The sequence below is a fragment of the Ixodes scapularis genome, unplaced genomic scaffold, assembly GCF_016920785.2.
Source record: "Ixodes scapularis isolate PalLabHiFi unplaced genomic scaffold, ASM1692078v2 PGA_scaffold0__279_contigs__length_252992795, whole genome shotgun sequence".
Lineage (NCBI taxonomy): Eukaryota > Metazoa > Arthropoda > Arachnida > Ixodida > Ixodidae > Ixodes > Ixodes scapularis.
Genome location: NW_024609835.1, coordinates 98,514,273 through 98,536,530, shown reverse-complemented (window position 1 = coordinate 98,536,530; position 22,258 = coordinate 98,514,273). Strand labels below are relative to the sequence as shown.

Below are 22,258 nucleotides of genomic sequence, written 5' to 3'. Positions count from 1 at the left end.
TGCAAGAGAAAACAATGCGTGTTGTTTAATTTCGGAAACAGTTTTTTAACCAGAAAGCAACGTCGTTACCCAACTTCCCTTATAAAAGATTTGCAATTTCAGAGGGTACCATGGCAAAAAGCGTTGATAAAATAAAAAAAAAAGCCTCGAAAAGCCCCTTCCTCGCCGTCCCCCCTCTCAAAAAAAAAAAAAAAAAAAAGAATGAGCACGGCGGGTTAGTAATTAAACGTTTTTAGGTACAGATTCCAATTCCGCAAGCAGTCATATTTTGTTGCTTCCGTTCTAAAATTACGGGCCACAGAAATTCTGATAAAACGAATTAAAATCACCCTGTGGAAGGCAGAGAACATGGGCTAACTCCTGACTGATCACAGGAATTTATGGTGTCAAAATTATTATTTTTTTTCAAAATCCGCTAACTTGTGCCAATTGGAGGGCCGGGAACCTTAATATTTCTACCTGTGTCTCGTAGAAAACAAAGCCCCAAGGAACATGCCATTCGGAGGGTGCAAAGACGTGGACGGGGTGCTGGTCAACTCCTTCTTTTCCGAAGAGAACTTGCGGTCAGCGCTGACCTACAGACCAAGACCTGGTGACATATTTGTGGCCACATACCCGAAGTGCGGGACGACATGGATGCAGTACATCGTATACTGCATCATCAACAAGGGTGTCCCACCCAGAAACCACGCTGAGTTCATGCTGCGATCGCCTTTCCTCGAACTGCTCGGTGCTGAGGCGGCCGAAAGAATGCAGAAGCCAGGAGCCATCAAGACACACATGCCATTCGAAAGGCTGCAGACCTGCGCTCACGCAAAGTACATCTACGTAGCGAGGAACCCTTACGATTGCTGCGTGTCGTACTACTACCACAAGAACGTTGCGCCTAACCCAGAGTGCCAAAAAGCTTCGTTCGATTACTTCTTGCGCATGTTCCTCGAAGGACGAGTGACCTTCGGACATTATTTTCACAACTTAGTGTCCTGGTACGAACATCGCCATGACCCGAATGTGCTCTTTCTGACCTTTGAGGACCTCAAGAAGGACACAGCGTCCTGCGTGCTCAAGATTGCAGATTTCTTGGGAAAAGAGCACGGGAGGGCGCTCCGTGAGGATGATGGACTGCTAAGGAAGGTGCTGGAGATGACGCAAGTGGAGAACATGAAGAAGGTCTTGAATCAGGACCCGAAGTCGCTATTCAGAGAACTTCTCTCTCTACCTCCTGACAAGGCTCTTGCCTCCGCGGAGGTGTACAGACATATTTTGAAAGATGAGCCCGAAACTCGTCGTCTCAGGGGAGATTTCATCCGTAAGGGCGTGGTGGGAGACTACAAGAGCCACTTTTCGGCGGAACAACTGCGCTTCATGAAGGACTGGATTGCCGAGAACACTCAAGGCAGCGATGTCATGTGTCTCTGGAAGGATCTCGACCTTCCATGAAGAGCACAGCATAGAAGACGTTGAGACACCGTAAACGACAGTAGATCTTCGAGAACACAGCCACAGATGACATGCGTGTTTAGCCACGCCGCAAAATATTAGACGAGCTTAGAATATTTGAGCAACCACGTTGACCTAACGAGTAGAACTTGAAGGAAAGGAGGAGATGAAAGCGAGCGGGGACATCGGAACACCGAGCTCTGGTTATAGAACAATTAGAGGGTAGACGTAAAGCTAGCTGCCTGTTTCTACACGCTTTTCGAACGCCTTTGCAGATTGAGTAGGGATAAAAGTAGCTCCAGCTGGATTTGCATCTACCCAATAATCATTTCAGCCATGTGTCGGTGTTCTGACGTCCCCTGCGCTCTCGCCTCCTCCTCTCCCCCAGTTTCTACCCGCGTAGGTCGAGACACTCGGAGCTTCTGCCCTAAAGATAAGGACTGTTTCTTCCAGTATCCCGGCGTAGCTTTCGACACTTCGTACAGTAGAAGTAGTTTCTTCTAGAAAATTATCATGTTATGCATGTAGCTTTCTTTTGTATAGTTTCTGTAGCTGATGCTATTATCGAATGAATAAAAGAAATAAGCAACCTGCCAAAGAGAGTTTCCTGGATGTGATATATATATACGTACCAACAAACGCGAGATTAAGTTAAAGAACGGGTTCAAAGAGCAGATAGTTTGCATCGCCGTAGCTTGGCTCCGACCAAAGTTTAATCTGATTCGTTCTCTTACGGTGGGCGAGCGAGGAAATAGCTCGACCACTGGAGTGTGGGCAAACGCTTTTATTTATCCATTGTGTGCTCTAGCTTGCGTGACTATCCTCTCGCGTTGACAACGCGAGCGGTGTCAACACGACCGCAGGGGAGACGGGGGTTGGCAACCCTGAAATCCCTTTTACCGCATCTGTTTCGGCGACGATATTGCCGATTAAAGCCGAAATAGAAGAGTAACAGTTTACGCTATCGAATACGATACTCTGAACCAGTTCAAACAGCTGTGCAGTTTCCTTAGTGGCAGAGGCGGGAGAAGTGGCGGCGTTGCGATCGCCGATAGTTAGGTTCCTGTCTACGGATCGGTGACACGTCTTCGGAGAATGTTCCATGGCAGTATACTGAGTTTTAGTAGCGTTGGCTGTACTACTGTTCCGCGATGAGGTGCCCGCAACGTTGCCAAAAGGCTGCCCAGCTGTTTTCTAATTGTTGCGGGACAAGTGAGGAACACCCGCAAAACTATGCCACGCAGCTGCGGCATAACTGACTCTGGCAACAAAAGCAAGACATTGTTGCCCCGATCATGGGGAAGCACTGTCGCGAGGAGCGCTGCCTCGTCATGCAGTGCAAATGTTGAGAAGATGCATGCGGCAACAGTTGGCAAAAACTGATGTACAGCTGCAGTCCCGTTGTTGCGCGCAACGTTTGCCGAATAGGTTTGAGCAACAGTCAACCAACAATGGTGCCCAGTGTTTCCGCAACAATTCCTCGAAACATATGTTCCATCCTAGCGCAAAACTGTTGTGTCGTACGGTTAGAACACATCTGGAAAGCAATGTTTGGCGACTGCATTCTGGCAGTATAAATGCAAACTGTTTTTGAATCTGCCACGGGAACAGTTTGCTGACTGTAAAAACGGACGTTGCGTTGACTGTAAACTTTGTTTTCCGAAAGCAAAAAAAAAAAAAAAAGTTGCGTTGCCACAATATTTTGGAATCAAAGGGCCCGGCGCTAACCGCAACATCAGTCGAATAGTAGCAAAACAGCAGCTCTGCACTCTCGCAAATGCAAACGTGACGTTGTTGGCGGAGCTGGTGTTTAGTGATAATGTTTCGCCTACAGCTGCGCTGGTCTTTTCCAGAATGTTTAGCAACATCAGGACAGCACTCATTTTGCTGGGTAAAAGCAATGTTCCGGTAACTGTTGCGAGCATGAAACAGTCAACGGTTGACAGACACAGCTGCCGCAGTGCTTTGGCAGCGGACACTTCTGCAGTCTTATGACTGCTGCTACAACATTGTAGCGCGATTGCAATAGAACTGTTTTCATGTTGCGAAACTTTGTTGCGCCGACTGTCTCCACAACATAAACTGTTACCTGGGGAAGTCAGTTGGTGAAGTCATAGTTGGAACGGCGACACCCGAACCACTTGATGGAGAACGGACAGGAACGTAAGTTGAATAGTTCGAATTGACGGAGTTGTCAAAGATGTCCTTTTTCGAGATTTGGGCCGTGAAGGCAGTCGAGCTCCGCGAACCCTGGAGCACAATGTTTGTGGACTTCATTGTAAATACTTTAACTGATACTTTTTTTAGATGATTCGGCTACACTCTCAGACGCCTGTGGTTGTATACTGCACCGTGGTGAATTCAACAGACATATTATTGGTGTTATGAGTGCGTGCAGGCAATTGCCTTGATGAAAAATGACTACAATATACAAAACTAAACCATAACTTCACAGTTCAAGTCACGCCCTGCGTTTTTTACGCTGTCAATGACCATACTTTATTGTCCGAGTTTCATGGCCAGTGATTTTCTAACCGGAAATAATAAAATACACTTGCGTTCGATATATGGAAGTGTTGCTTAAAACGTTTCATTTGGCAAAAAACGTCTCCACTGCTTCGTTGTCCGGTAGAAAAGATACGACATAGCTCCAAATGTTGAGTGTACAAGAGAAACCAATGCGTGCAGTTTAATTTCGGAAACCGGCTTTCACCAGAAAGCAACGTCGTTACCCGACTTAGCTTATAAAAGATTTGCAATTTCAAAGGGCACAGTCGCAAAAAGTATTGATAAAATACCAAAAAAAAAAACGTTTTCTTAAAAGGCCCCCCCCCTCCCCCTCCCCCCTAAAAAAATTAACACGGCGGTGCAGTAATAAACGTTTTGAGGTACAGATTCAAATTCCGCAAACAGTAATATTTTCTTGTTTTAGGTTCAAAAACTACGGGCAACAGGAATTTTGATAAAACAAATTGAAATCCCCCTGTGGAAAGCAGGGCACGTGGGCTAACTACTGACTGGGCACACAAATTCATTGTGTCAAAATTATTATTGTTTTTTTTTTTTTCAAAATATGATAACTTGTGGCGATTGGAGGGCCGAAGATCTTAATATTTCTACCTGTCTCTCGTAGAAAACAAACCCCCAAGTAACATGTCATTCGGAGGATCCAAAGACGTGGACGGGATGCTGGTCAGCTCATTCTATTCCGAAGAGAACTTACGGTCAGCGTTGACCTACAGACCAAAACCCGATGACATATTTGTGGCCACATACCCGAAGTGCGGGACGACATGGATGCAATACATCGTATACTGCATCATCAACAAGGGTGTCCCACCCAGAAACCACGCTGAGTTCATGCTGCGATCGCCTTTCCTTGAACTGCTCGGTGCTGAGGCGGCCGAAAGAATGCAGAAGCCAGGAGCCATCAAGACACACATGCCATTCGAAAGGCTGCAGACCTGCGCTCACGCAAAGTACATCTACGTAGCGAGGAACCCGTATGATTGCTGCGTGTCGTACTACTACCACAAGAACGTTGCGCCTAACCCAGAGTACGAAGAAGCTTCGTTCGATTACTTCTTGCGCATGTTCCTCGAAGGACGAGTGAACTTCGGACACTATTTTCACAACTTGGTGCCCTGGTACGAACATCGCCATGACCCGAATGTGCTCTTCCTGACCTTTGAGAACCTCAAGAAGGACACAGCGTCCTGCGTGCTCAAGATTGCAGATTTCTTGGGAAAAGAGCACGGGAGGGCACTCCGCGAGGATGATGGACTGCTCAGGAAGGTGCTGGAGATGACGCAAATTGAGAACATGAAGAAGGTCTTGAATCAGAACCCGAAGTCGTTATTCAGAGAACTTCTCTCTTTACCTCCTGACAAGGTTCTTGCCTCAGCGGAGGCGTACAGACATTTTTTGAAAGATGAGCCCGAAACTCGTCGTCTCAGGGGAGATGTCATCCGTAAGGGCGTGGTGGGAGACTACAAGAGCCACTTTTCGGCGGAACAACTGCGCTTCATGAAGGACTGGATTGCCGAGAGCACTCGAGGCAGCGATGTCATGTGTCTCTGGAAGGACCTCGACCTTCCATGAAGAGCACAGCATAGAAAACGTTGCGACCCCGTAAACGACAGCAGATCTTCGAGAACACAGCCACAGATGGCATGCGTGCTTAGCCACGCCGCAAAATATTAGACGAGCTTAGAATATTTGCGCAACCACGTTGACCTAACGGGTAGAACTTGAAGGAAAGGAGGAGATGAAAGCGAGCGGGGACATCGGAACACCGAGCTCTGGTTAGAACGATTAGAGGGTAGACGTAAAGCTAGCAGCCTGTTTCTACACGCTGTTCGAACGCGTTTAAAGATTGTGTAGGGACAAAAGTAGCTTAAGCTGGCTTTGCATCTACCCAATAATCATTTTAGCCATATCTCGTTGATCTGACGTCCACTGCGCTCTCGCCTCGTCCTCTCCCCCAGTTTCTATCCGCGTAGGTCGAGACACTCGGAGCTTCTGCCCTAAAGATAAGGACTGTTTCTTCCAGTTTCCCGGCGTAGCTTTCGAAACTCCGTATAGTAGAAGTAGTTTCTTCTACAAAATTATCATTTTATGCATGTAGCTTTCTGTTTGGAGAGTTTCTTTAGCTGATGCTCTTATCGAATGAATAAAATAAATAAACAACCAACAAAAGAGAGCTTCCTGGCTGTGATATATATATATATATATATATATATATATATATATATATATATATATACGTACCAAAAAACGCGAGATTAGCCTAAAGTACTGGTTCAAAGAGCAGGTAGTTTGCATTGCCGCAGTTAGGCTCCGACCTAAGTTTAATGTGATTTGTTCTCTTACGGTGGGCGAGCGAACAAATAGGGAGTTTTAGTAGACCGTGTTTCCCCCTCCGCGAGGCCTCCGCTACGAGGAAACCGCCACTGCGCCTGCGCGCCGATGGCCTTGGCTGTTGGGTTCCGGGTAGCGGAGGGGCCTTAGCGGGGCGGGAAACACGGTCTACTAAAACTCGCTAGTAGCTCGCGCATTAGAGTGTAGGCAAGCGCTTTTTTTATCCATTGTGTGCTCTAGCTTGCGTGACTATGCTCTCGCGTTGAATCCACGAGCGAAAGTCCTGCGTCAAAATGCAGACACAAAACACATTGCTACCTTTTAGATTTTGAATTCGTTTCACTGCGAGGGCTAGTACGCATCATCAGTGTAATCCGATGCTTGGACCCTGGCTCTCGTTGGTTCCACCGTGCTTCGAGTCAAATTGGATCGAATCTTTATTTAACATCGCACTGATGATTGAGGGAGGGGAGGGGGGGGGCAAATAAAAATGCACATTAGAGATTCGCTACAGATGAACATGGAGAGTGGCAACATCCACTCTGGAATTTACATAGGCTGTGTTTACATGGATGCGACTGTAGCGCATCGAATCGATATTTGACTATTTTGATTGGTAGCAAACGGGTAGAAGAGGGAGAATTATGAAAACAGGCTGCGTGAGATTGGGTTCTGCTCGATTCGATGAGCTACGATCGCATTCGTGTAAACGTATCCATAGACGCGTGGTTGAAGCCGTTTCTCCTCTCGACTGGGCTACATCCACGCGCGTGGACGTAGCCTCTACAATGATGGAAATCATAGCAGCTGTTAGGAATGCAGAGCAAACAGACAGAAGGCAACACACCGTAGAGTTTTTATAATGTACGCTAGAGGTTCAACTGGTGCTACTGTCTATGCGACTTTCGGGATGCAAATTGAAGCAGATAGCAACCACCCTACTCTTGCGGTGCTCCTGTGCATTCCTATATAGAAAAACACGCGTGCATTTTGTCCCTTCGCCGGAAAATAACATGGATCACTTTTGTTATTTCGGTCGAACCAAAGAGTAAGTACTTTTATTATCATTGTAGAAGTGTAATTGCTTTAGTTAGAGTATTTTTCTTCGCCAGTGAGGGATGTTAAACTTCGCTATATGTAAGGCCCAAACCTCTGTTCCATAGCAGGTGTGTATAAACGAGCGACGATTCTAAGCCAAATAACAATCGAAAGGAATGTAGAGTGTTCGCAAGATACGCCAGCATTCCGGTGGCGCCTATACATTGCTAATATGCCCGTCCCATCAGTAAATGAAAATGACCGCGTCGTGCATGTTTACATCTTTACGGGTTATGATAGGTGCTTATTTTTATTATTTCCTATTCCGGGCAGCTTTTATCGGGCACTTGTTCTCTGGCGTCTTCCTATTTTCAAAGATTTCCCCTCGCGGGCGATGCTTTGAACGCAGAACAAAAGAACACACACACACACACACGCACACACAAACACACACACACACAAACACACACACACACACACGCTGGAGGCACTTGCACCCAGCATGGCGCCGCGCAAGTGCTAACGTACAACGTCTTATCTTGTGCGGTTAAACGGCAGATGCGCCGTCTCCATTTTTGTACGGCCGAGCTGGCCGGCAGTCCGATTAAGATAAAATGTAGCCCTCCTTGCGAGCTCTTATCTGAGACAACGCCGAAAAAGCCCAAGTTGTTGCTGTCGAAACGTGATAGTGAAGCAGAATGGACTCGTTGGCCGAGGTCACTTGGAGCCGTTGACGGACCCAACGATGTTCCTCTTCTGAAGCAAAAAACGAGCACCGAAAGCTTTCGTCATGACTGCAGCGAAATGTCTACGGCAGCCAAGTCCGAAGGAGCCGACGTACGTATGGCATTGATGAACGCTGTATCGATATAGATTGATGGATGGATGAATCCGGCTGAGCCCTTTGGATCTGGCGGTAGCTTACGCCACCTAGCCATTTTGTTTTACCATTTAAGCTTAGAATATTTAAATGTGAAAACTATATTCACTCCGCACTGCACAGCAAAGCAAGCAAACCCCTTTCGAAAGACTGCCCTCTGTTGGCAACTGTGGAATCCCCGGTCACGGTGGTTGGATTGGAAGGCAAAACCACACCGACAGCAAAAGGTGATGAGGGCAGTGACGTTGCACTTTCGACGCTGTTTGATTGGCTCGTCGGCTCCCAGCGTTGGCCGCCCTCCGACCTTCTTTATCGTATGGAATGACTTGCACGTTCCACGATGACAGTTGTTGCGCCTTCGTGCAGTGGTTTGGACCTTCTAATAATCGGTACGTGACTTTCGAAAGGAGTTCATGAGGATGTTATGTGACAGTTCTTGACGGCAATTCAGGTCGAACGAAGGAAGTAGAGGAATTCATACTTCTTGCTGTGTTCCGCAAGGGAATGTCCTTGGCCCTCTTTTTTTTCAATTTTTATTCATGACCTCGCTTTTTATACAGATAAAAGCGTGAGTATTCGTTTATTTGCGAACGACTGTCTATTGTTCAAGGATATTAACTCTACTAGGGACAACGAGGTAGAGGGCCTTAGAGCGATAAACCGGGGTTCCGGTCTGCACTCGAAAGTGACCCCCATAAGGCGGCTGCCATTGTACGCAAATTTGACCACGCGTCACATGACCAAACCAAATACGTGACGTCACAGAAAAGATGGCAGCGCCCATGCAGCGGCTGGCCCCAACTGGGCCGGAGCTTGTCGGATGCTTTGTTGGTTGTCGTTCGCCTCAGCGAGTTGATTTCAGACGCGGAAGCCGTCATATGAGGCCGGTCGAAAGCGAGTTCAGAGTTCAGCGTGGTGCTTGACGTAGGTATAACGTGAAAATACGGAGGAACGGTGTTCATTTCGCTGGTGAGCGACTGGGATATTGCCACGGAAGAGACAATCTGACCTACGTTGCTCGGACCTCGGATTGATTCGGATACCGCTAGGATAAAATTTAAGGTGACGTTTCTGTGCTCTCGTTGACCATCGTAATCTTCGAGGTTTGCAGTGAAGCGTGTGCAATATATTTGGATCCACAGTTTAGCGACGGATATTGCGTGAGTCGTGCTTGGCGGTGTGCAATCGTGGTGCAGCTTCGGTCAAATGACCGAGGCCTCACTTTGGTTGTGCGGCCCACCGGAAGGCTGCCTTGAAGCTGGTGGTTCCCGTGCCGTGCTGAATGATGCTGTGCTGCTTCCGAAATTGTTCCGGCGTAGACGTGCACTTTCACGGAGCCTAGGTGTTGTAGTTGGTATTGATCCCGCTAGTCTGTCGCACGTTTCGTCAACACAAACGTTTCATCCACACTCTGCAGTGGCTCATTAACAAAAAAGTGGTCCTACATCCATTTCAGTTCATTTCGTCCACGGCAGTCGCCAAACCCCGAAGGAGAGGATTTATTCGGACAGAATACCACTAAAGCAATGCAGCTTCTTCAGTGGTCAGGATAGACTCTCTTCTGCGAGTTTTGTTATATTGTCACGGATCCTTGTTCCAGTCCTATCATCTATCAATATTCACTATTCTGAAACACTGCAGGTCATGCTTGGCTGTCATCGTATGTTCTGGTGGAGGTGCTGGGTACTTTACCCATAGCCCTTCACTCTGTGTGAACCCGGCGGCTCCTCAGCCGAGTTGCCCGAATATGAGACACGGGTGGCTGACTATCCTCCGTCTTATACCCCCGGCGAGCCGTAAGCAAAGTCCTAACCCGAGCCTGGCAGAACAACCGCAAGACGAGCGAGTACCACAAGGAGTAACCTCGGTAATACACTTTGAAGCACCTGAAATCCGAGCCAGTTGCTGCTACCAGGAAAAACCACCGGAATTCGGTCTCCTGCCAGAAAATCCGAAGCTGACTAAGCCAACAATGACAACCCTGAAGCAGCAAACTGCATCCCCTCCCACCATTGTTTGCATGCCCGTCGCAAATCACACTCCGACGCTTTTTCACGCAAGGTGTATGAAGACGTCAAGGGCTGGATTGAACAATATGACAGTGTCGCCCGCCACATTGGGTGGACAGACAACCAGCTCCTGCAGAACTTATACTTCTCGTGGAAGAAACTGCCGGCGCTAGTCAGAGAGCCATGGGTCCTCCTTAACATCATGGGAAGTTTGCAAGATCGAGCTGAAGCGCGCATTCGTCAGCCAATATCGAAGGGAGAGAGCCGCATTCTTGATTCTGTCCAGGACACTGCCCCAACAAGAGCGCCACGGCACTCGTGGAGGGTGTTTTGGGCTTGATCGAGCGCCCACGCCCACGCCGACCTTGATGCTACAGAAGACAAGAACCTAAGAATCCCATGCCCCTCATGTAAGGGACAACACCTTCGGCAGCCTTGTCCGCAACCCCCCAACAACAGTCGAAGTTTTCGTATCACCGAGGCTTCCAACATTGAATGTGCACTGCATGCCCGAGCCTGTCACTATGAACAACGTCCCGGCGTCTCGACACTCGAGTTGTCCAGCTGCTACTTCGACGCCAGCCTCCCAGGCAGCCACGACATCATCCACGACGTTGTCTGGGAGGAGATCAGGAAGCTATTTCCTGCCATCAGTTGCCCGGCTTTTATTTTGACTGCCGAGATTGTTTCGGAACAAGTTTGACAGGTATTTCAACCGAGACTTCTGCGAGCGAAGCGGCATCTGACAAACCAAGGACAACTTACCCCACAATGGCACAACGACCGCCACCGGCTGCCCCTTAGTATTTAATGCCAATTCAGTGAGACACTCCAATGCCGAAGCATTCCCGACATCGTGTGTAGGTCTGTGCTCAACAAAGTACACCGAGGAAAACGTAGGTGATGCGAATGGCCGACCGAAAACCACTTTGCTACCACTGCATGAAGCCGACCATATCTACCAAAGCTGCCCGTACTAATGGATGGGTCTGCGAGGGTTCGTGCCGAACGACCCTCAATCACGTCTCGAGGAGCGACCACGGGAGATTGAGGATTACCTTCGGCGACCTTTGTCCCTGATGACGAAGGTGCTGAATCGAAGATGCTGAATGCCTGATTACCCCTAAGCTCCTGATGTTCATGACCTCAACGAGATGTAAGCACGACAAAGAAGGTGAGCGGCAATGCAGTGACAGTGGATTTTTGGTGTCCGTTGTCGTCCAAGGACAATACCTAAAAATTTGCTGACACCAATTATCTGTGTCCACTCCACGAAGCACACAATTTCCAACTTTGAGAGAGAATTAATGAATGGGTCATACCAGACTGGCAGACTTCTTGCATGGGGTTGCACTCGTTCAACCTTTCCTGAACATGTGGTGCGTCCGAAAACCAACTCCAGTGATGTAAAAATGTTATTTATTGATTTATTCCCTCCAGGGTCCTTCATTGGCAATGCAGAGAGGATACTTAAAACTACACACATGATAATAACATTAAAGCACACTGCTGTAACTTGTTAATTTGAAAAACAAACGCACCTCTAAGCATATAGTTTAATAGTATGTAGTATGTGTTGATGCATTGGTATATAGCATGTCACTTCCTATATGTATGACACAACAGACCATTTGCAGAATCCCATCAAGCAACACAACTGTCACCATTTTTTTCGGCGTAAAGCACACGAATGGGCCCCAGTTCACGTCGAACGCTAATGCAGCATTCGAGTCCAATAGGTGCTGAGCCGAATTCACAGGGATGGCGGACATAACATTCTTGTCGAACAAATGCCCAAAGTATGAAAGCTTGGGGTAATTAGAGTAGTAGCTATTGTAATTTGTTTCAGCAGAATTTGGCAGATGGCAAAGGCTACCGTCTCGGTGAGTCAATACACACGTTGGAGAGAGGCACATGACAACATGTCATCAGAGTGCTCGTCTGCACAGATTTGTCACACACCTTCGCTCCGTCTCTCTGATTGGCTCGAGAGGGGCTGTGGCGGTTGGCCTTTTCCAAGTTACGGTGATACGAAGTATAGGCAGCCGACATTTTTGAAAAGAGTCTATTGAAGAGACCGAAAGGAATGGTAGTCGACATATTTCAACAAGACTGCTCTCCAGGCAAGGGTGAAGACAAATATGAATCACAATATCCAGGTAATTAGAACAAGTAAATAATTGACCGACTAATACAATGCACTCGTGATGGAAAAGAGTATTTCTGCAATAAATCCTACGAAAGAGAAAAAGTGCGCAGTTAATCTATGCACGCACCAAAACAGTTGTTCTTACAGCAAGTCGAATAGCTTTGAAGCAGGTGCCTGCAACGATTTAATCTTCTTCACACTCAATAAAACGTCATCCTCGTAGCTGAAAATAAGTGCACTTCGTACTCACACACACAAAAAAAGGAAGAAAAGCGATCGAATGAAAAATTGTGGATTAGCACAAAAGGTAAAAATCGCAGGAGCTTCCTCGCTAAAAGTTGCTATGGTTGTTCGGTGACGGAGGGCTGAAACAACTTCCCCTAGGCCCTAACGCGACGTATACATTTCGCGTAGATTCTCAAATATTTCAAGGTTAAAACAAAACTAAGAGAATGCGAAAATTTCATGTTAAAAGCACTCAAAAGTTCTATCGATCCTCGATCACATCCCGGAATTCGAGCACCGGTACGGCGATGCAGAGCTGATGCTGTCTCACAGGCGTTAATATCCAGATGATCCAGAGCGATCTTGCGTAAAAACGGTATAAAGTCTCATTCCTTCATATTTTCTTATTATACCCTGCGTCAGCCAACACGAAGAAGCCCGAAGTCGTCGGAAAGCAGCTGCACATCACGGCTACCGCGAACCGAACAAACTCGCATCCGCCAGCTATGGGTGCTGCCATCTTACTTGTGACGTCACGGCTCTTCGGAGGTCACGTGACGAGTGGTCACATTTGCGTACAACATGGCGGCAACCGGGGGGGGGGGGGGTGCCACTTCCGAACTTCCGGTTTATCACTCTAAGCCCCTTAACCTCGTTGACTAGGGACCAAGTTGTTCTGAACGAAAGTCTTAATGCAGTTTCTAGCTGGTGCGATCGTTGGGAGATGAAGCTTAACCAAGAAACGTCCTTGTACATGCGCATCACTAACAAAAACTCCTCTCATCAGTGTGAATACTTTATTGGTGATAACTACATCTTATCTTGGTCCTCACACATTGAACACGTTTGTGCAGCTGCCCGTCGAAAACTGGGTATGATAAGGCACAAGCTTAAGCACGTGCCTTCTCATGTGAAACTTTTAGCCTATAACCAATAAGAACGAAGTTAGAATACGCCTGTACAGTCTGGGGTCCATTCACAAACAATATATCAAGATACTGGAAGATGTTCAAAAGCAAGCAGCTCGTTTTTTATTTAATCGCTACCACCCGCATGACTCACCTGCTGCCTTAATTCAAAGTAACAACATCATCTCTCTTGAATCACGAAGGAAGCTAGCTAGACTAAAATTTCTTTATCAACTCTGGTTTAAAAAACTCCGGCTTGAAGCGTCGTCCTTTTTTCACCCATCCTCGACTAGGTGCACAAGGCATGACCATCCGTATAAAATAACTCCAGTATTCGCTCGAAGAAATGCATTTAAATACTCCTTTTTTCCCAGAACCATAACAGAATGGAACAACCTACCTCATCACATATTTATATCTGACAATGTTTTGGAGCCGATTGAGCGTTTGTTTGATGTGTAACTCTTCGCAATGTGTTGTATTTTCCTGTTCCCCACTACCGCCACCCCTCCCAACTTTGTTGTTAGCCATTACATGTGCTTTATTACAATTTTTGCATAATTTTCCCCTGTTCCCCTCTCCCATTTTACGGATCACCTGGTGTTGCGCTTTTTTGACTCTCAAAAACCCCAATCCTGCTCTCCAAGCAGGATTGGGGTTTTTGACCCAAATCCTGCTTGGGCCGCCAATTGGCCTGCAGTATTCCTAAATAAAATTTTAAAAAAATTGCATTTATATGGCCAAACGTGTTCATACGTTTGGAATACAGCTTCGTTGGTGACATCACGCGGATGGCGTCGCGGTATTCGCGCGACTCGTTCAAATTTTATATGGTTCACCTTAACTTCATCGCGGTGTTCATAACACTATGACGTCACGCGACATTGTGACGTCACGGCGTCACTTGACGTAACAGCATGGCACGTCACGTGATACCGTGACGACAGGTGGCACCATAACGTGCAAGAGAACCTATAAGGGCTATGCAATTGGAGCGCTTTCAGGATATACCAAAAGGAAAAAGCTTTTTTTTTTTTTTCAGTGATGTAATACAACTTTTGTTGGGTAATACTGGAGTTTTGTACTGTTCCGTAGGCCTGGCATTTGTACTCTTGCCTATAGGGGGAGAGATGAAATTCTGCTAGAATCATAACCTTGCTGCCACTTACATGCAAACCATTTGGGGTTTTCGTTACCGCACGTTGCCTGCAAAAACATGGCCACACAAATATTTCGCTTTCTCGAATTTTATAAATCCGTTTGTGTTTTAGTACATAGCGTTTCACGCAATTTTATATTTTCGAGTTTCTTTTTTTTTTTTTTTTGTATAACTACTAAGAATATCGAAAACAGTTCAACAACGTTAGGCAATGAAATGGCAATCCAACGAAAGCGACGCGTTCCCCTAGGAAACTCTCCAGACTCAGATTAGGAAACAAAGTGCATTACAGACCACTTACGAAAGTCACGTGCCGATTATCAGAAGGTTAGAACCACACGCATTATGTCGGAACAACTGCACAGTAAAACGCGCAAGTCATTCCATGGATAGCGAACGTCGTAGCGCGGCCAAAGATAGGAGCCTACGAGTCTATCAAACTCAAGTCCCCCGATGCAACAAGTGACGACGACTAAACGAATGACGAAGCACATTTCGTAGAAACAAAATGACGTCATTCAGTTCAGTCGTCTGCTGTGCGCCGCCATTCGCTTCCTAAAATCTGCACCGGCACGCAGTCGGCGCTTCAAAGAATGTCGCTACTTCTAGAAACCTGTTACAAAGGAACTTTATATTAAACAACTTCGAAAGTGCAACATCCTTGCGCTCATCGCCTTTTTGTGTGTGTGTGGGTGAGTTTTTGCGATTAACAATAAACGACAGAGGTTCAGGTGGAGCTAGTGTGCTGTTGCATATTGAAGCAGACAACAACCATTCTAAATTTGACTTCCGGTAATGCATTCCTATGGGAAAACGCAAATGCAATTTCTCTTCGCGCTCGATTATAAGAGCAAATATCATTTAGTGTTGTGACAGAATAAAAAGTTTGGAACGTTTTACAATCGGATGTACAAAAATATGTGCCACTTAGAGCGCTTTTCTTTAGATTTCATGGCGTCGAACACTGCGCTAAAGGAGCCCAATTCACATGTATAATACGTGTTGACGTTACAGACTGCTGTTATAGAGCACGTATTTACGCCTATAATAAATTCTATATGAAGCACACAAAATGAATAAGCTTGAAAAAACACCGAAACGGTGCTCATATATACCAAATCCAACAATCAAAACAGACGACAAGAACGAAGCATGGAGTTATGGGACGAAGAACATGTACTGGTTCAGTACGTGTTCTATTCCAGCTCGAATGCTATTACAGTTTGAATTAACCCTACACACTTTTTAACTGTTCATCTTGCTCGAATTGATAGCTTGTATTGACATATCATGCTTTACAACACAGACCTGGGCCTCATTTTTTGCCAAATTAAACATCATTCAGTAATAAAAAAATCAATTAACTAAATCAATCGCACTTTTATAATGCGAATAAAACGACATAGTACACTTTACAAGTAAAAAAACTATAGCTGATTTCTAATATTCCCTGGTGAAAAGAAAACTATCACGTACGTTTTCCCGTAGGAATGCAGAGGAAGACTGGGAAAGTAAGACTGGTTGCTGTCTGCTTCAATTTGTAACCGGAAGTTTCGTAGACACTAGCGCCAGCTGAGCCTCTAGCGTCTATTGCAATGACCTTATGCTTTTCTGTGTGCGTGATTAGCTCAACCGGTGACGGCAAACGCAAAAAAGAGCAAAACAAAACAAAAACAAAACAAGCGCTGTGACGATGCATTATTGAGCGCTGCTTGATTGTGTCCGTCGTGCCGTACCGTCGCTGCGCCCGGACTTCAGCTGAAACGAAGAAAATAAAGAAGAAAAAAAATGACCTCCATTTCTTTCTTCTCGCCGGGATACTGCGCTCCGGGCAGATAAAAACGACCTTTTCCATCTGCCGCTGACGTGCGAAAATGACGGCCTCCGACGAACTACAGTTTCGTGACCGCTATCCCGAACTTTCTCCCGTTTGCCCGAACACAGCAAGGAGGAAGACTCGTGGCAGCCCTTTCCCGCTTTCTCTCTCTCTCTCCCTCTTTCGGTAATACGGTCTATTGGCGACGTGCGCGATCGAAAGCGTCGCTGTGGTCAGCCTTCCGCCGTTGGCCGAATGCTGACTACGACGTCAGTAAAGGATTTCTCTTCGACGGAAATAAGAGAAATGGAAGAACTTCAATTTCGACGGTGCTGGTAGTGTTTTTTTAAGAGCGCGATGGTTTCAAGCTTCCACCATGCTCCTTACAAACACCATCCAACTTGTCGTTCGCAAGGTAATGACGTCACGAAAGGTAACCATAGGAGGGCGCCACTAAAACATCTCGCCATTAATATAATGAAACTTTCGTGACCTTGTCTTGTACCGCTGGAAAGGCTACAAGCGCGAGCACCTCGCTCTAGGGTACATCTCGGCGGCACAAGCTCTCGGGCACCAAGGGCAGCTGCCAACCACTGATCTCCATTGTAGTGGATCGCGAATGGGGAGCCCGCCGGTGTCGCCGCCGGCGGCCCTTGCTTGACACCAGGCAATTCACGCAAAAAAAAGTAAGAATATTGAAGCATGCACGCTGTGCTAAGAGGCGGGTATTTTATGGTGCGCTGCGATCCTTATGTCGGGTGTTTGCAGATCGAATCGGTATTTGTCAAACGTTCGAACGCCGATGAAAAAAATCAAACGTACTGGAGCACCTACGGCTGAGCCGGCAAGCTTCCTCTCGTATTGGAGTAAACAAAGGAACTTGCCGTCAATGAGACCGTCCTCGGGGAAGCCCAGAAGTTGATAAATGACAAAGAAGTTCCACCTCGGCAGCGGCTTCCGCGTAGCAAAGCCTTCGAGCTTGTCGTCTGCTAAACCCAACTCAACGAAACCGCCACCGACTCCACGGTAACTCTAGGTAACTCTCGTCTCAGTGAGCTGCACTAGAGCGGAGTCACTCTCGACCACAAAATATTTATTTATAAGAACTGCGCGAGGGTTGCCAGTTTTATTATTTGTACGCAAGCTATTTGACCGGCTTATCAAAAAGTCTCCGAAACGTTTCAGTGCCGACAACAACTTAGAAACGGGGGAAACGTCACTTTTTCTAGTTCTTCCCATAGAGTCCCACGCATTGGCTGGTGTCAATCAATGGCCGCCGGTGGCGACACTCGGCCCCAGCTGCCGAAGACGCGGTCCGCGATCCAGCCTACTACAATAGAGATCAGTGCTGCCAACGCTATGGGCTCGCGCTTCTAGCCTTCACTGCGGTACAACATAAGGCGAAACGGAGTATAGTTGGTACTAAAATCCCTAGATAAGAGCTTTCTACAAGCAGGCGACATTCTTCGAAGCGCCGACTGCGTGGCAGTGCAGGTCTTAGGAAGCGAATGGCGGTGCACAGCAGAGGTTTGAACTGAATGCCGCCTTTTTGCTCCAGATGAATGTGCTTTGTCATATGTATTGGTTGTTACTTGTAAACGAAGTATCAAAGGACTTTAGTTGGTACGCGTGTACACGTCCTTGTCGCACGTGTCTACGTTTTCGTCCTGTTTCCACTCGCGCCTTTTAACCTTCCCTAAGCTGAGACTGCAGGGAAAGCCACGAGCACGTTGGACCAGTCATACGTCGATCCTTCGTGACGTGATCACGCTCTCGCCCACTGCCTCGCGCGCAGAGCTGGGTCAGGTGATGAAAGGGAGGCGTTTGATTGGTCTGGCGAGAGCGTATCTCCCACCGCAGTGTGTCTGCTTAGGGGTGAACGGGGTGTAGTGGTGTGGACTGCAAAGGGAGACGGGGGTGGTGTCGTGACCTACCCCAGGATTTGTAACGAGGCTCTGAAAAAAGTGCGCTTGAAAACCAAATGGAGAAGAAAAAGAAATACTGAGGAGCATTTGCTACGATTCAACTGAATGTCCAGCAGACAATATATCAGAAAACTTCGTATAATGAAGATTCAGGATTTTTATGAATCTTGAATTTGCGTGCTAGGTATAAAACTGGTAGATGAACAATCGCTATAAAAAATGAACGAATTTAACAGAAAAAGATTATATATGCAACATGATCATATGTGACCTTGGGAAGGACCATTTATTGGAACAAATTATGGCCATCGCACATTAACATACACTCTTCCGACCATTCTCAACCAGCTTAGCGTCATACATATTGAAATTAACAATACATCGATGGGCAGGGGTATCTTTATTTAACGTGTGTTAACTATGAAACTTATGTTGGAAGATTATTTTTCTTGTTTTGTTTACGTGTGTATGTAGTGTGCACTTTTCAAATGTGAAGGTTTTTGTCCCACCTCAAGAGGACACTCTAACCGCTCATTCAAACTGGAAGCGGATCCGCGTTCGCAAAGCGGTTGCGAACGCGGTTGTATAAAGATCCAGTGCAATTGCACGCGCACTCGATGACATCAAGTGCGCGTGCAATTGTACTGGATCTTTATACAACCGCGTTCGCCACCGCTTTGCGAACGCGGATCCGCTTCCAGTGTGAATGAGCGGTAAGGCTTCGTCCAATGACGCTAGTGGAAAGTGATTTTAGCACCCCTCCCCCGGCAACAAAAGAAAACGTACTAAAGCGAACCGGAAGCAGGGTGGAAACCTTCGTTTCCGTTAAGCTAATAGTGTGCAAAGCAAACAGCGTGTCCTGTTGTGTTGACAGCCCTTAACCCGGAAGCTGACATCTTTGTTGTTTTGTATACATTGCGCACTGACTCCCCTACTTCAGAAGACCCTGTCTTTGCTGCCGCGCTGAGCTATATACTCGTCCACTTTGACTGACTGGAAGTTGCCCCCGCAGTGTTGTTTCCTTACACAGTTCCCCATAATGTTCTCTTGTCGAACTTATGGTGCTAATTCTACAATTTCTGTTGCTGAAGGGTCAAGACAAGCTTGGAGTAACATCGCCGTTCTACAAGGAAGTAGATGGTATCTACATCAGCTCTTTCTTCAAAGAGGACAACCTCCGATCGGCGTTCGCTTACAAACCACGGCCGGACGACGTCTTCGTCGCTTCCTACCCAAAGTGCGGTACCACCTGGATGCAGTGCATCGTCCACTGCATCCTCAACGATGCCGTGCTACCAGACAACTCCGTAGATTTTATGCTGGCGTCGCCTTTCATCGACTTTACCGGCGCCGAAGGTCCGGATAGAATGTCTCGACCGGGGGCCATCAAGACGCACCTCCCTTTCGACAAGGTACCGTACTCTCCTCAGGCAAAGTACATCTACGTCACCAGGAATCCTTACGACTGTTGCGTCTCGTACTACCATCATATACTGAGTACACCTCTCAATCGGCCCGAAGACGGGGACTTCGGACAGTTCCTCGAAAGATTCATGAGGGGTCGGGTAAATTGGGGGGACTACTTTTACCACCTACTCTCCTGGTACGACCATAGACACGACCCCAACGTCTTGTTCGTGACTTTCGAAGAGCTCAAGAGGGACACGTCTTCGGGGATTCTCAAGGTCGCCGACTTCCTCGGAAAGCATTACGGTTGTAAGTTGAGGCAGGATGAAGCTCTGCTTCGGAGGATACTCGAGGTAGTCGAGGTGCGGGAGATGAGGAAGATATTTAATGATGACATGTTAGGCATGATGTCACGGTTTTTGTCGCTGCCCCCCGAGAAGGCTCTACGCTCGCTTGAGGTTTGCAAGGCTCCGCTTGGTGCAGTTCAAGACGAGCGGAAGAAGGAAGAGTTTATTCGAAAGGGCGTCGTCGGCGATTACAAGCTTCACTTCACGACTGATCAGGCAAGCAGAATGAAGGACTGGATCACTACTAAGACAAAGAATAGTGACGTCATGCTGTTGTGGAAAGATATTGACCTTCCGTGATTGCGTTTTCAGCTAGGTACCCAGAGACATTTAAGTCTATGGGTACCTTTAAGTGCTTCATTCCCAAACGTGGTTTTTGTACAGCGTGTAATATAGCTCAAAGGCGTATCGGTCTGTGTTAATTCAATTGATCTGCATTCACTATAAAAACAAAATTAAGCGTTATCTTGATTCTCGTAGTGCTCTTTACACGACGCGCACTCACTACATTAAAACTGTATTAAGTTAATGTGTTTAACACGCATGACATAACGAACGTTGGTGACGTAACACAAGTGTTTATTTTATATATAATGCCGCGCCCAGGGCTGAGAAAGCAACGCTCAGTCACGGACCTCCAGAAAGTTCTCGTTTATTCATGTACCGCATGTAACTTCTATCATTTATTCCTGCTTTTGTTTTCTAGAAAGTGCGTGTTCATTCTCGCCCGATCACGCGACGCTCGAGCCGCTTTCGCCGAATCTTCGAGATAGCGACGCACTCTAGATAAGAGGCCGCCCGCGACCTTGTCGAGTCAGTTTCGCCTCAGCGTTCGACCTTGCTGCTTCGCCGCCTTCGACGCCCGCGATGCTCTGTTGTTATTTTTCTATTTCCTTTTATTTTTGGCACAAGTTCGCCACATTAAACGTCTATTTCTTTCTGTGTATTTATTGTTTCTTTTGGTCACCACCCGTGACATTTTGGTGGAGGTGCGGGGTACCGCATGCCCCTGCCGCGTACCCCTCCGAGGGCCCGCAGTCCAAGTCCGACGCCTAGCCCACGAAGAACCAACGAAAGCACTTCCGAGATCCGGTTCAGCCGTCGCACCCAAGGCCTACACCCGGAATTCGGACCTCTGCCGCCCAAGACTAAGCAGCCAACGAGACCAACGATGGACAGCCAGTCGTCGCAGAACCCGTCCACCGCCAGCGTCGTCATCCTGCCCGTCGCACCCCGGACTCCGACGCCTTTCCACGGGGAGATCCACGAAGACATCGAAGACTGGCTGCGACACTACGAACGTGTAGCCCGCCACAACGGATGGACGACCGAGCAGTGCCTCCACAACCTTTACTTCTCGCTTGAAGGCACTGCGAGGCACTGGTTTGAAAACCACGAAGCCTCCTTCCCCACATGGGAGTCCTGCGTCGCCGAACTCAAACGAACATTCATTAACCACCATCGTCGCCAGCGAGCAGAGGACCTGCTTCAAACAAGGGTGCAGGGCCCCAATGAAAGCCTGACCAGCTTTGTAGAGGATGTTCTGCGTCTAAGTGCCCGAGCAGACCCGCAGGCCGCTGAGGAAAAGAAACTTCGAATCCTCATGCGAGGCGTCAAGGCAGAAATTTTTGGAGGCCTGGTTCGCAATCCCCCGACGACCGTCGATGCATTTGTGAGTGAAGCCACGAACATCGAGCGCGCACTGACGGCCCGAGCAAGCCACTACCACCGACTCGCCGGCGCGCCTACTTCTCCAACCGTCGCAGCTACACTTCCGGACCTGAACACCACCGGTGTCGACAGCCTTCGGGATATCGTCCGGGATATCGTCCGGGAAGAGCTCCGGAAGATTCTACCTGCTGCAGATCGCCCAGCCTCACTGTCACTCGCCGACGTCGTCCGAGAGGAAGTTCACCGAGCTTTCCATCCCGAGGTTGCCGTCACCGCAGCAGCACAGCAGGAGCCAGCCGTAAGCTACGCCGAAATGCTCCGCCGAGCACCATCAGCACCGCGTCCGTACATGGCGCCTCCCCGACGTGTGCTTCCAGAGCCGCAGCATTCCCGACGCCAGGAAGATCGGGCACACGTTCGTCCA

The 22,258-nt window shown here is 47.6% G+C and overlaps 3 protein-coding genes across 3 annotated transcripts; all 3 read left to right on the top strand.

The window, feature by feature from the left end:
* The first annotated feature begins 492 nt into the window (after positions 1 to 492).
* On the top strand, positions 493 to 1,440 carry LOC115316785 (sulfotransferase ssu-1-like). Its single transcript, XM_029976280.2, has one exon. The coding sequence runs from the start codon at positions 493 to 495 to the stop codon at positions 1,438 to 1,440; it is 948 nt and encodes a 315-aa protein (XP_029832140.2).
* A 3,153-nt stretch (positions 1,441 to 4,593) lies between these two features.
* On the top strand, positions 4,594 to 5,541 carry LOC115331630 (sulfotransferase ssu-1). The gene has a single exon (XM_029993746.2). It carries the CDS (start codon positions 4,594 to 4,596, stop codon positions 5,539 to 5,541), a length of 948 nt encoding a protein of 315 aa, XP_029849606.2.
* Positions 5,542 to 8,142: 2,601 nt separating this feature from the next.
* Positions 8,143 to 20,625, top strand: LOC120846499 (sulfotransferase 1E1). Its single transcript, XM_040218279.1, has 3 exons — positions 8,143 to 8,175; positions 8,326 to 8,445; positions 19,501 to 20,625. The coding sequence occupies exons 1-3, from the start codon at positions 8,143 to 8,145 to the stop codon at positions 20,461 to 20,463; spliced, it is 1,116 nt and encodes a 371-aa protein (XP_040074213.1). The 3' UTR covers positions 20,464 to 20,625.
* The last annotated feature ends 1,633 nt before the right edge of the window (positions 20,626 to 22,258 follow it).